This window comes from Centroberyx gerrardi, chromosome 12, assembly GCF_048128805.1.
Source record: "Centroberyx gerrardi isolate f3 chromosome 12, fCenGer3.hap1.cur.20231027, whole genome shotgun sequence".
NCBI lineage: Eukaryota > Metazoa > Chordata > Actinopteri > Beryciformes > Berycidae > Centroberyx > Centroberyx gerrardi.
The window spans coordinates 25,467,669-25,480,464 of record NC_136008.1 but is presented as its reverse complement, the minus strand read 5'-3'; the positions used below and the strand labels follow the sequence as shown (position 1 = coordinate 25,480,464).

Genomic DNA, 12,796 nt, shown 5'->3' with positions numbered 1-12,796 from the left:
GGGAGGAGTTCAAACATGAATTAGTTATCACAAAGCATGCCGGGAGAAAAGGTTTGAATTCTCTGAATTTCAATGAGATATTGTATCCAGTGACGCTCTTTACAAAATATAATAATAGGCCTACGGTCATACGAGTAACGTGCGACTCCGATGATTGTTTCACTCTCACCTGCAAACGATATGATCACGAAGATTATGATTATTATGAAGCTGATTATTATTGTCATTACTAGTATTATTATTATAAACATTATTATTATTATTATTTATGTTGTTGCTGCTGTTGTGAAACTTTAAAACTTTTCCCAGTTTGATACCTATTTATCTCTAAATATTTGCGGTGCACTTATATATTGGTGTTGTCGCGCGCCAGCTGGTGCTGCTCAGTGAATTCCCAATTAATGATTGACGTGAGATCTGCTGACGACTGAGGCGGGCTGGAGAGAGCTGCGTCAAGTCAGCCAGAGACAGCCAGAGAAAGACCGGAAACCACGCGTTTCTCTTCAAAATAAAAGCGTAAAATAGCTCAGTTTTGGGGGGAAGAAAATCACAGTTAACAGTTCAATACTGGGGTGTACAGACCAGTAATAAGGCCTATTAAAATTCTCAGTGGAATTATTCAATTATATATGGAGTGAAACTATAGCTGTAAAATGGATACAAAAACGATTATACTGAATTACATATAGGTAGCCTACAGTAGGGGGAGAGCGGGTAAGTTGTCACGTGGGTAAGTTGTCTCAGTAGCTTTATTTCTGAAACAAAATATTTTAGAGCTAAAAGTCCAATTACAAAAATGTTTACTTTCTTAATAAGAGGTTACCTATGTTGAATACAACAGTCTAAGTCAAAACACTCAACTTAATCACTCAACTCAATCACTCAATCAAACAATTTGTATACCTGAAAGTAAATAATTAAAATCTTGTGTTTTTCTTCTCATCAAACCAAAATAATTATACATTGTGACCAGGGCTTGACATTAACTTTTTTGCTCACCAGCCACTGTGGCTAGTGGTTTTCCAAAGTTACTAGCCACTCAGCATTTTCACTAGCCACAATTTTGTTGTTGGGAAATTATGTTTTATTTGATTAAAGTTGACTATGGTGTGCTACAATTTACTTGAAGAACTAGATTTACAACCCTTTTAAATGTAAATGACCACTGTAAACACCCAAATCAAGACTACATAAAATGTATAACACTACAGTCATCAAATATTCAGCTCTGATAAGGTTGTGTGTAAAGCTCCTTTTGTATGAAAACATGCAACCGATTAAGACAAAGACATAAAAAGAGTAGCTTCTTATTGCATATAATAAAAGTGGTGCAGGGGTGTAGAAGATTAATTGAAAAGATAAAAACTAAACTGAAAAAACCTAGCAGGAGAAAAACTTTGTCTATTTAAATATTTATTAACAGCAGTTATAATACAGAGTAGAAGAAATCTCATCAGTAGAGAACAAATTATTTTTGTCTAATCAATTCAAATTACACACACACACACACACACACACATGCACACACGCACACACACACACACACACACACACACACACACACACACACACACACACACACAGAGAATACAGAATAGAGACCCCCTTCACCTTTTCACTGCCGTACGTCCTACAATCGGTGGAGTACATTATTTTCTTGGCTGGATCATATACCAGCCATTCTCGACCTGACCTCCCCTTTCGTTGAACAGTCTTTTCTTTTTCTTTGTCTCCTCTTCCTTTTCCGTTTCATCATCAGGTTTTCTCTTGTGTGTTGTCTGCTCTCCGGGTTTCGTTACACCTGTTATGTGCCGCCACATCTTCTCCAGTTCTCCACAGGGGCTTCAGGTTGTCGGTCACTGGCGCGCAAGCGCAAGGTAACACGAATGGACCAGTGAGCAGACGAATGAGCAAACACTGTGTGCAGGTAGTGCTCATGGGAGTTGTAGTGTCGCAGTGTCACATTGCAATGAGTTTATTTCAGATGCCTTTTGAGAAGACTACAATTAAAAAAATAATAATAATATGTATATATATATATATATAGAATGCCACCTGCCAAAGTGGCCAGTAAGAGTGACTGTGTTACACGCCACTCCCGAATTCTACCCGCATTTGGCGGGTGGGCGGGTGCTAATGTCAAGCCCTGATTGTGACACATAAAAGCAAGGGTCAGCTATAACCTGATCATAAATTTGATTGGTTTAGTGAAGCTGTGTGCTTAGGGAAGCAACCGTTGTCAGGAATGCCTGGGTGGGGCATGTTGTCACATTTATTTCGGAGCATGTAGTCATAACTATCCAAATACTTTTTATGATTAGAAATATCTTTACATTCATTCTTTTCTGAATTAGTATGATTTTGGTACTTGGTACACCCACAAAGCTTTGGCTTCTGTAGCAAGTGGCCTCACTGCTGGACCGGCCTCACATACAGTCACAGAGGGAGGCTGCATAGGCAGATTACTATTATTACTGATTTCTTCAAGTGACTAAGAATTATTTTTACATGATAAAACATCAAATTAAATGTGTACATTACATGTACATTAATATATCATACTGTTAGAAATTGTATCAGAACTTATATTTGTCTGAGCATCCCAGGATAGGTGAGGGACGGGTAGTTTTACCTGGTGTGTGGTGAAAAATATATATTGTATCTCAGTAGTAAGGCACTACTGAGAAATACACCAATGACTAAAAGGTGTGACAACATACCCTGCTCTCCCCTACATGTTCTGCATATGTAGCCTATTTACATATGTACTATGTCCAAAATGCACTGTGCTTATCTCGTTTGTGACTGCTATAGATTTAATAAGGGAAATCAATAATGGATAGTGGTTTTTACCTGGATTCACCTCATCAGTGTAGCCTACTTCAAAAAAGGAAAAAAGGAAAAGAGGAAGTGTCTCGAATATTTCGTACATTTTGAGCAGTCCAGGAGGGCTGCCAAAAGCACACCAAGACTCAAACACAAAACCCATACCAGACAAATTATCTACTACATTGTTTGGAGCCATTTCAACATATAACAACAGTTTAAAATGGCTCCAAACAATGTACCGGACAGAAATACTGAAGGATATCTTTCTGTCTGTTGGTTTGTTTTGGAGCATCCACATCCACATCCACAAGGGCGAGGCAGAAGTAGAAAACATAGCAAGAAGGCGTTGCTCATAACAGTGCTATTTCGTAGAAAAGAGAAGAAACAGACTATACAGTATAAATTAAATACGAAACTGACCTGGAAAACCTACAGTCGTGCCAATGTTACACCCGACCTTCTCTGTTTTTATCTTTGTTTTGGTCGTGGCGTTGTCTCTGTGTTCGGCGCTATTTTTTCCAAGACAAACCTAGGAACGCCTCTGATTGGCTGAACGAATCCGTCTGTCCAGAAAAATTTCACCTGGGCTGAACTTTCTGTCCGTCGTCATCCCTCCGGATAACGACAGCTCTCATTGAAAATGAACTGAAATGAACGTACACGGGCAGACACAGCGGATCACTGTGTCCGCCTAGTCAGCCTCACTTAGCCTACTTTGGTACTTTGTGTTACTCAAAAGTATCAATACTGTATATTTGCCAATGAGACTTTTATTTTGAATTCTCCTTTACCGGAAGCCGTGTTTTTATTGTAGCTGGCTTGACACTGGCCAAAGGAAAATCAGTCGGGAAACGCGAAGATTATTATCAAGTGGATTTGACAAGTATAAGAATGAGTCAGTAGGATTTTTGGGGCCAAAGTAAGTTGTTATTTTAAATGGTGTAAATGTATCCAGGTCTTGTGTTGTAGTCAGTCTCATTTAGCCTTCGTGGAGACTTTGCGGTCTTTGTGCTCCAGGTCACAGAGAGTGACCGTGTCATCTCTGCGCCCTGTCACTTGTCGGATCACGTTATAGAGATATCTTTTTAAAAACAATAAAAACAAATCATATTATTCCTAAACCTGGAAAATGTCTTTGGTCTAACTTTTCCGTGCTAAATCGCAGGTGATAATGGATATCCACGGGGTTTAGGAGCAGCAGTGGAATTAAGTGTCCAGGATATTGTGGATATCATTTGAAGTTGGATCATCACAATCAAAGTGCCACAGTCACAACAATGATGGAGGCCAGCAAACCGCCTACAGGGTAAGTCGTTATTGGCAATTACAGACCGAAATTTGTGCCTGTTACACTTAAGGCTACTTCACAAATCTTTCCAAATAGGTTATTACCTTATTGTAACTACCCTAATTATTTGGAAAGATTTTTGAAGTAGCCTAGTCTATAAACTATGTGTAGCCTAGCTTTAATCACAGCCGTTAAGTTTCTGTTGTTATGCAGTTCATTGATTGTCCGACTGCTGATTCCCAGTGAGTTCTGAAAAATCATTATAATATTCATATTGATTTAGGGTGTGAGTTTATAGTGACATTATATCACTTCATGGTGATTTATTTTTTATCATCTATGGTTTCACTGTAATATTCCAATGGGGGCTTTTGCTGTGTATATATTATATACTGCATATTTGTACCCTTCTAAAATGTACCATAGGGTTCTTATAGTTCTCTGTAAGGGCGTGTTGATAACAGTTTCACTGGGCAGTAAAGTAACATTGAGTTACTTCCATTAAATTACAGCCTCATGACTGCTTACAGCCTAATAATAATGAGTGACTACAGCCTGAAAAGCATGTAGCCTATAGTCAGTACTGACAACAGAGAGAGCATTCCAGCACCCAGAGGAGCCCGCACCTCTATGTACTGCCATGCATTTGCCTACAGTCTCAGCTTTGCCACACACACACACACACAGTCAGCACAGCGAGCATGAACAGCCTAGGAGCTAGGCATAGTGCAACAGTGCGGTTGGTTTCTATTATACAGAGACTGACACAACAACAACTGTGGGTGCTCTCCACAAAAGTGTCTTTTATTGTTCGGGGCTTGGCTGCTAACTGAATGTGTCTCTTTGGTCCTTTTGTCACAGCATCAGTTGAGTCAATGTGTTGCAGTAACTGCCCATACTTCCCATACTGTCTGAGGGGGGGGGAGGAGATGAGGGCGATGCTTTTTTCTTTACATGAATCCCACTTGTTAACTGATTTTAAGGAGACTCTGTGGGGAAACGTCACTTTACCACCTGAGCAAATCACCTACTGCTTTCCAACAATGCATAATGTCAGCTTAATTATTCCTGGATGATGTACTGCACTTCCCGTCCATGTGTTATTTTTTTCCCCCTTATTGATTCAAGTGCATCGCCGACTGTGAATTTGAATACCAAACAGTCCCTGGCCTTTCAGATATGACGTACAGTGATAGAGTGCACGCAAGTGGAAGTGAGGGTTTTCATTTCCGAATGCAATATGTGTAGTTTGGACATTTTTTTTGCAGTCAATATTTCCAAAACGTGGGTGATTCTATCCTCACAAAAAACATATTTAACTTATTTAACTATTTAACTAACTAATAGTAATGTGCTTTATTTTGTAAGAGTATGATTTTTGTTCCAAATGGTGGATAACTCATGTATTCAAATATTGGTATAAAGGAGAGAAGTTTGTATGTTGACTTCTCTTTGGAAGGTGAATATGAGATAAAACAACAGACTATCAGCTTCACTGTCTGCCATGTTAAGTCATGCTAAAACAATGACAACGGCCAAACTTAAGCTCATTATCCTAATGTTTTTGACTGTGCATTATCTATAATTTGTAACAGTAAGCTGAAATAAGAGTGTATCATGTCTTAGTTAGTGGATATGCACAAAATATCCTTTCTTAGGCCCACTGACCAGAGTGAATAACATCTTTCCTATAGCGTGAGCATGAATATGTGTTACCCGGACGTAAATTATGGTAATTGCTGTGTACTAGAGAGCATGGTAGAGGATTGATGACTTCATCAAAACTTAACTCAACATTGTAATTCTCATCTTAGGATTCTATGTGTCCTACATGGCAGAGCTTTCCATACAGTTCCCTTTATGTAGGAGTGCAGGAACAGTGCAGCAGGGATATAAAGTGTGTCGTCTTCAGTGGCATCATGTGTAGCATGTGATACTGCTGGAGAGTGTTGATGAGCTGAATTAAGCTAGGCTTATCTCCCCTCTGACCTTTCCAGAAAATGCCTCCTTAACCAGATACTCTTTAATAGAGAGGTTTCACACAGCCCAGAGCTTTTTGGCGAAATTACAAAGTGGACCGGTCACAGTGTCAGTTGGCTGTGGAGCCAAAGTGCCTTTTTATCCGGTCGATGTGTGTGTGTGTGTGTGTGTGTGTGTGTGTGTGTGTGTGTGACATTTCTGTCCATATAAATTACCATGACAACTCCCATTGTGTTGTGATCTCTCTCTTTCGTCATCGCACAGGGAGTCGCTGCTTTACTACATGGCCTGGTCCTAATGAAACACAGCCCATTAAACCACACACACACACTCACACACACACACACACACACACTCACACACACACACACACACACACACACACACACACACACAGAACAGATAGACAGACAGTGAGGGAAGAGAACACTGCTCTTTTGAAGGAAATGAAATTGGTTTGTATCTGGTTTTTGAAATCTGAGCAGTGGGTGAATTGGGGAAGTCGGGTGAATGTGTGTGTGTGTGTGTGTGTACTTAAGGAGTGATGGAGAAGTAGTCTAAATGAAGCCTTAGTTCCTAGCTCTCCAAGCTTGTAATTAAGGACGGACACCAAAGGCAACTTGCTGTCCTACCACAGACTGGAATGAATGAATGAATGAATGAACGAATGACAATGGCTGCTTTGCTTCCTCACCTCAGATAAAATGAACCTTGGTTCCACAATATAATACTTTAGCTAAACAGATAGGGGAAAAGTAAAGATAGTTTTGAGATTGGATATGACATTCAGTTTTTTTTATATGTTCATGGTTCATCAGACCTGATTTGTTTTTTTGCTCCTGTGTGTGAGTTGGAGCACCGAGTGTATTTAGCGTGCGGGGAGTAGTTTGTCTGAAAATCTGCAGTATACACAACAGTCTTAATTAGCACACTGGTGTTTTCCTCTGTACATGTCTGGACCTGGTGTGTGTGTGTATGTGTGTGTCTGCCTGTGCACTTGTTTGTGTGTTGAGAGAGAGAGACTACTATAAATGCAAGGAGTTTCATTTCAGTCCTCTGATTAATGTGGTTTTGCTGCACCCTCTTAGTTTTATTATTTACTCCTACAAAAACCACTGAGCTCTCTTCTGATTTAACCAACAAACTAACTAAAAAATGCAGAATGAAAAGAGTTCAGGGCTCGAATGACTTCTAAATTTATTGCATTCCCCAAGAACAGCTTTGTCCCGACATTATAGCGTTGTTATAATCTTCAAAGAGTTTTACAGACCTTTTCTGGAGTTTAATAGATTCTGTTTCTCTCTCTCTTCTGGAGAGATAATCACACGTGGCGTCAGAACCTCTGGAGTTCACATTTGATCACGTGCTTCAGTCGTCTGTGATGATGATCAACCGCCCTCGCCCTCACTCTGACAAACACCTTTGTTGCCATTTACACCACCATTGGTTCAGTGCAGTTGCAGCCGTTTGCGTCGCTCGAGGTACAGCAGCATCTTCAAAGTCCTCAAAGTGCCTCATGAAATGCAAAGAAGGAAAAAAAATAAACTAACCTAACCAGTAGGGATGCACCGATGCCACTTTTTCAATGCCGATACCAATTACGAGTATGAAAGTTTAAGTATCGGCCGATACTGAGTACCGATCCGATCCATTACTTTTACTGAACAGTGCAGGCTTACTTCCTTAGTTTGGGGTCAATGGACAAAATTATTGAGATAAAATCCGTGTTTTTCCCACTGTTTGAGAAATACAGGCTTCTATGTGCCACAAATGCATAAAATCAAGACAGTTTGCTTTTATGTCGTACATGTTACTCATGGCTTTTGGTATCAGATTTTAGTCTTGGGTAAAATCTCTGATACCGATATTCCATTTTAGCCTGGTATCGGCACCGATACCAGTATCGGTATCGGTGCATCCCTACTAACCAGTTACCTGCAACATCCTGATCGGTGCTTCCGTCTGCCTCACTGTTTGGTAGGTCTCACATTTTGTCTGTGAATTCAGTTGTTTTTTAAGTGGCTTTTTAAGTGGCGTCCTTGCTTCTGTGTTTGTTCAAAGTAACATTTTAAAACAAACTCAGACGAAGGCCGAGTCGGCAGATTATCCAGATAAATACAGTATGGGATAACAAATAACAGCCCAATGCTTCTCAGAACACACCCAGAGATAATTATTGGCTACCAAGTGTCCTGTTTGTGTGTGTGTGTGTGTGTGCCTGTGGGCATTTGTGCACTCATGCGTATATGGAGGGAGATTAACACCAGTCACCAGCCAAATGCCCATTCATTTGAAATTCTGGAATCCATCAACCACATGTGTCCAGTGGACTAACATGTTAAGTTAGTCCATGAATACATGTGTATCTGTCAGTCCACACAGCGTCCTAAAATACTCTGAGATAGGTGTAATGTAAGATAATGTTATCCCACAGCGCCATGTCAAGCGATGGGAGATCCGGAGACAGATGCAGACACAACCTCCCCACCCAAAGACACACCCTGCACAGCATTTTCTCTATTTAGAGTTTCTAGGGTTTGTGTGGTCGGCCGCTATTGCTGAATATTGCTAAGGGAGTTCCCTCCTTTTTTTCCCTTTACTTGAAGGCTATTTGTATTAAGCAAAGAAAACAAAATCATATTTTAGCATACCCTTTATATGCTCACATCTGGATATTTAGGCTTCTGTTTTTTTATGATGGGTTAAATTTAAGTTCTGTGAAAGTTGAGACCGGCGAGAGAGAGAGAGAGAGTACTTGAGGCTATGCATTGTTGGCAGTGGTACAGGACGCGTCTGGCAGTATCTGCATCCATTTCACGGGCCGTCCCATTTCAGATACCTACGCTCCGCTTTAAATATAGCGCTGGGCGGGCATGGATGCAATGCTTCCATGAGCTCGTTCTGTAAGTATAGAAGCCCAGACAAGTGCGCTCCGGATTTATATTCGACCAAAGTACACAGTGACTGAACGTACTGGAACAAAAACATCCAACCTTTGCTCAGTTTATGAGTTTGAAAAGGGGTCAATGCATGGTAGAAGGCACAAGCTTATGGCTGTTGAACTTTGTGCCATATAATTTTTACTTTTTTTTTTTTGCCATAATTGCCAACATACTGTACAGATGAGATGAAGTAGAACACAAACTTGGCTTCTCAACTAAGTGCTGTAAGTGCATTTTGTCAGAACTCCTTACTTAATCCTTATTTCATTGATAATTACAGCAATATCTTGAGTGGTTAGTGCAGCCAGTAGTAGATTATTGCAAGGCCAGGTTGAATGTAATTGATGGGTCTTTGGTTTGTGCACAGTCAAAGTAATTCACTCTCTCTGCCATGATAGGAAACATCCAGACCGTCTGTATTTATAGACTGTTTTGTTCCTTAGGCTCCACTCTGTTATCCAACAGATTTTAATACCGTTTGACAATCCCCGGCCCTGCTGAAAACTAGTATTGGCCATCGCCCTTGCCTCAAGATATTGCCTGTGTATCAGTATCAGTGTCCTACCAGCCATGTACAGTACAGTGTATCTGTCTCCACACTTGTTATGCAGCTGTTCTGGGCCGCTCGGACCTATTTCTGGAAGCCCGCTGTCAGACGGTAGTCACTGTGGTATGTGGGTTTGTGGGAGAGGAAGACAGACGTTGTGTGTGTGCGTTCAGAGCGGAGAGGGAGACCGCTCTAACTCCAACTGACGTGCAATAGCGGTGGGATCCGCTGATAGGGCAAAGGTGAGAGAGTGTGTTTTCTCTGGCACAAGTTGGGATGGTTTTAAAAGTCTTTGATTAGCACTTACACTGATGCAAGGCTACATCTAGATTATTGAGAAAAAAAAAAGTAAACGTCCTTGTCAAGACATTAGTACAAAACCATCAACTTGTGTGTCAGTGCCTTACAGTAGTCCCCACATTTTCAAAACAGTCAGATTTCAAATTCATGTCAAACTCAATTTGTCTAGCATGACTTCTCATTGTTAAAGTGTGAAATTTATAAAATGCAGAAAAAGAAATCCAAACACTGGAAAACAGAACACTCCCTTTAGTTATATTTGCACTGCTGTTTGACCACAAATTATTTCTCCAGCAAAAACTGGATTTTGTGGCGAGGATTGTGGCCTTATTGTCAAAATATTGCAGAAATCAGCTGAGCTTTTCCCCAATGTGTGTTGGATATATTTTTTTGCCCCATTCATCATTCAAGTCTACTTTTACCCAGCACCTGGTATATAAATAGGTTGGATGTGTGCACCTCCACACTTCTTCTAAATCTTTAAAATAGTATCAGTAGAAGTCATGTGACCTCCAACATAAGTCACAGTCTTGGGTTGCCTAACAGCCGCGCCTGTCTGCTGAAAAGCAACAAAGTCCATTACATAAGTGTTTCTCCACTCGTCTCTCCAGCAGGACCTCTCTAATTGAACAAGCAGCTTAAGGGAATAGAGAACAGGCTAATTGTTATTTCCTGCCGTTCTGCCACTTCATTCCATCTCTCCCTCCTTCCCGCTATCGGCCCTTGTCTCCATCCATCCCTCGGGTGGGACTCCACCCATCCACCCCTTCCTCCTTCCTTTCTTCTTGCCATGCAGGGCTTTGTGCCACCTGAGAGAGTTCCTCATTCCTGCTTCTTTCTATCCTTCCCCCCTCCCTCCCTCCCTCCCTCCCTCCCTTCTTCCCTCCATTCTTCCTCCCCTATGGGCCTCTGTGCCACGCAGGAGCCCACAGCAGCCAGCTGGTGCCCAGTGAAAGAACCAGCTCATAACTTATTATATGATACATTAGGTGCATCTGTAACAAACACTGATTAGACCCCAAATGTGTACGGGACTCAATAATTGATTTATTTATCTCTACCTCGTTAGACTACATTAGAAAATGTCTAACTTGAAGATTTGGAATTGATAGGTATTTTAAGGGTGAAATGTCAGAAGATCAAGGCTAGGTAGATTAAGGCTGATAGATATGGGATGCTAAAGGAATTAGCCTATTAACTGTGTGCAGAGCCATGTGATCCTATAGACTGAGTGAACTAAATATAAGGAACACCTGTATTTTCCATGAGATAGACTGACCAGGTAAATCCAGGGGAAAGCTGTGATCCTTTATTGATGCCACCTGTTAAATCCACCAGGCTAGAAAGGGGTGGATGGAGATGAATGAGAGAAAATAGACAAGTACTGAGTACATATCCTGAAAAGATCTTATACAGCAATGTAAATCATAGCTGGGCAACAAAGTCTTGTAAAAGGGGAAGGAAGTCATGCTTTTTCCAGCTGTTTATATACAGACAGTGGGGTAAGTTATGATCTGGGAACATAGCATTCATGAATTACTCTTAAAGTATTCTGCTCTTATTTTTGGTTGGAATTATTTTAGTTTTGGAAACAAGTCCCATGAGTGTGAGAGCGTGTCTCTGTGTCACTGGTCACAAGTGAACCGGTTGACCTGTCCGGGAGCAGATGACTAGTACATGTCTGGAGAGCGGAGAGGAGAGGAGGGAGGGGAGGGGAAAGAGGAAGGAGAGGGGCGGGGTAGGGTGGGGCGGGGTGTTGTTACCGTAAGTGGTTTTCTCTCCTTTGAGTATGTGTGAAAAGAGAGACGCCTGGATCGCCGGGTGCTGAGTCAGCCTGAGCTCATCACCGTACTACAGCCTGGATGTAAAACAGGCTAATTGGTCCCAAGGAGTAACAATTCACTTGAGCACCTGAGGTGTTGTGTTGTCTGTATGTCTCCCTGGGGTTATTATGTGACTGATGCCAATTTTTAATTGCAGTGACTCCTCATCCTCCTGTTGAGCAGATTGTGCAGAGGGCAACCTGGTTGTTTCAATAAGGATAGAGAAGTCATTAATTGATTATCAGGTGTCATGTTAATGTTGTTTTGCAACCTTATAAACCAGACATATTTTTCTTATTATAAATGCTCTGACTTTATTTAAACACTGCAGCCATGCTAGGATAACCTGACTGGCCCAAGTCTAATAGAAACTTTAAAGTGATGGGGATTTTCCTACACAAATTAAGAATAAATCCACAATGCAGTCAGGTTAGGTAGATAATCCAGTGGCAGCTTGCAGGTTGATGTAGTCTAAACTGGGTCAGCCCTGCCCCAACACAATCTTATTTAATCAAGAGTCAAATCCTGAGTGTGTATGTGTGTATGTCTGTGTGTGTGTCTGTGTGTGTGTGTTTGTGTGTGTACGAATTGTACTATGTCTGATACGATGGCATGGCATTTGGTAAAGTGATAGTTGGCAAATAGTAGAGTCAGATGTTGGAGTGCTACCCTGATGCACCCTGTTACACCCTCCATTAGTGTGCGTCTCAGATTGATTTTCAGTTAACGTTAGATGAATGGATGAAGGGACAGTGCAGTACTTGTCATGAGGGACAGTTGAAATATGTTAGCCTATTTATAGACTGTTGACCTGCACATATGAGTGAGATGATAGAAGAGAAAGACAGTTTTATATATGTGAACCAACAAGGAAAAATAGGCATGTTGTGGGAGATAATAGCAGATGATTGACATTGTATTGTACATAATGAGGGTAAAAAAATAATCTTGTTTCAATTATTAATTTTCAAATTAAAAAGTGCATTTTGTTTGTGCTTTGTCTGATGTAAATGGGTTTGCTGCAAAGTTCAGTGAGCCTTGGTTTTTGACATTTGGTGACATATTGCATTAAAGGAGGCAAAGCACT

The 12,796-nt window shown here is 40.9% G+C and overlaps 1 protein-coding gene across 1 annotated transcript in view; it reads left to right on the top strand.

Annotated features, from left to right (window-relative positions):
* The first annotated feature begins 3,674 nt into the window (after window positions 1-3,674).
* cobl (cordon-bleu WH2 repeat protein) overlaps window positions 3,675-12,796 on the top strand; it is a 67,089-nt gene continuing 57,967 nt past the window's right edge. The window contains exons 1-2 of the mRNA XM_078287364.1: window positions 3,675-3,748; window positions 3,995-4,135. Coding sequence (XP_078143490.1) covers window positions 4,107-4,135 — 29 coding nt within the window. The 5' untranslated portion in view covers window positions 3,675-3,748; window positions 3,995-4,106. The remainder of the gene's footprint in view (window positions 3,749-3,994; window positions 4,136-12,796) is intronic.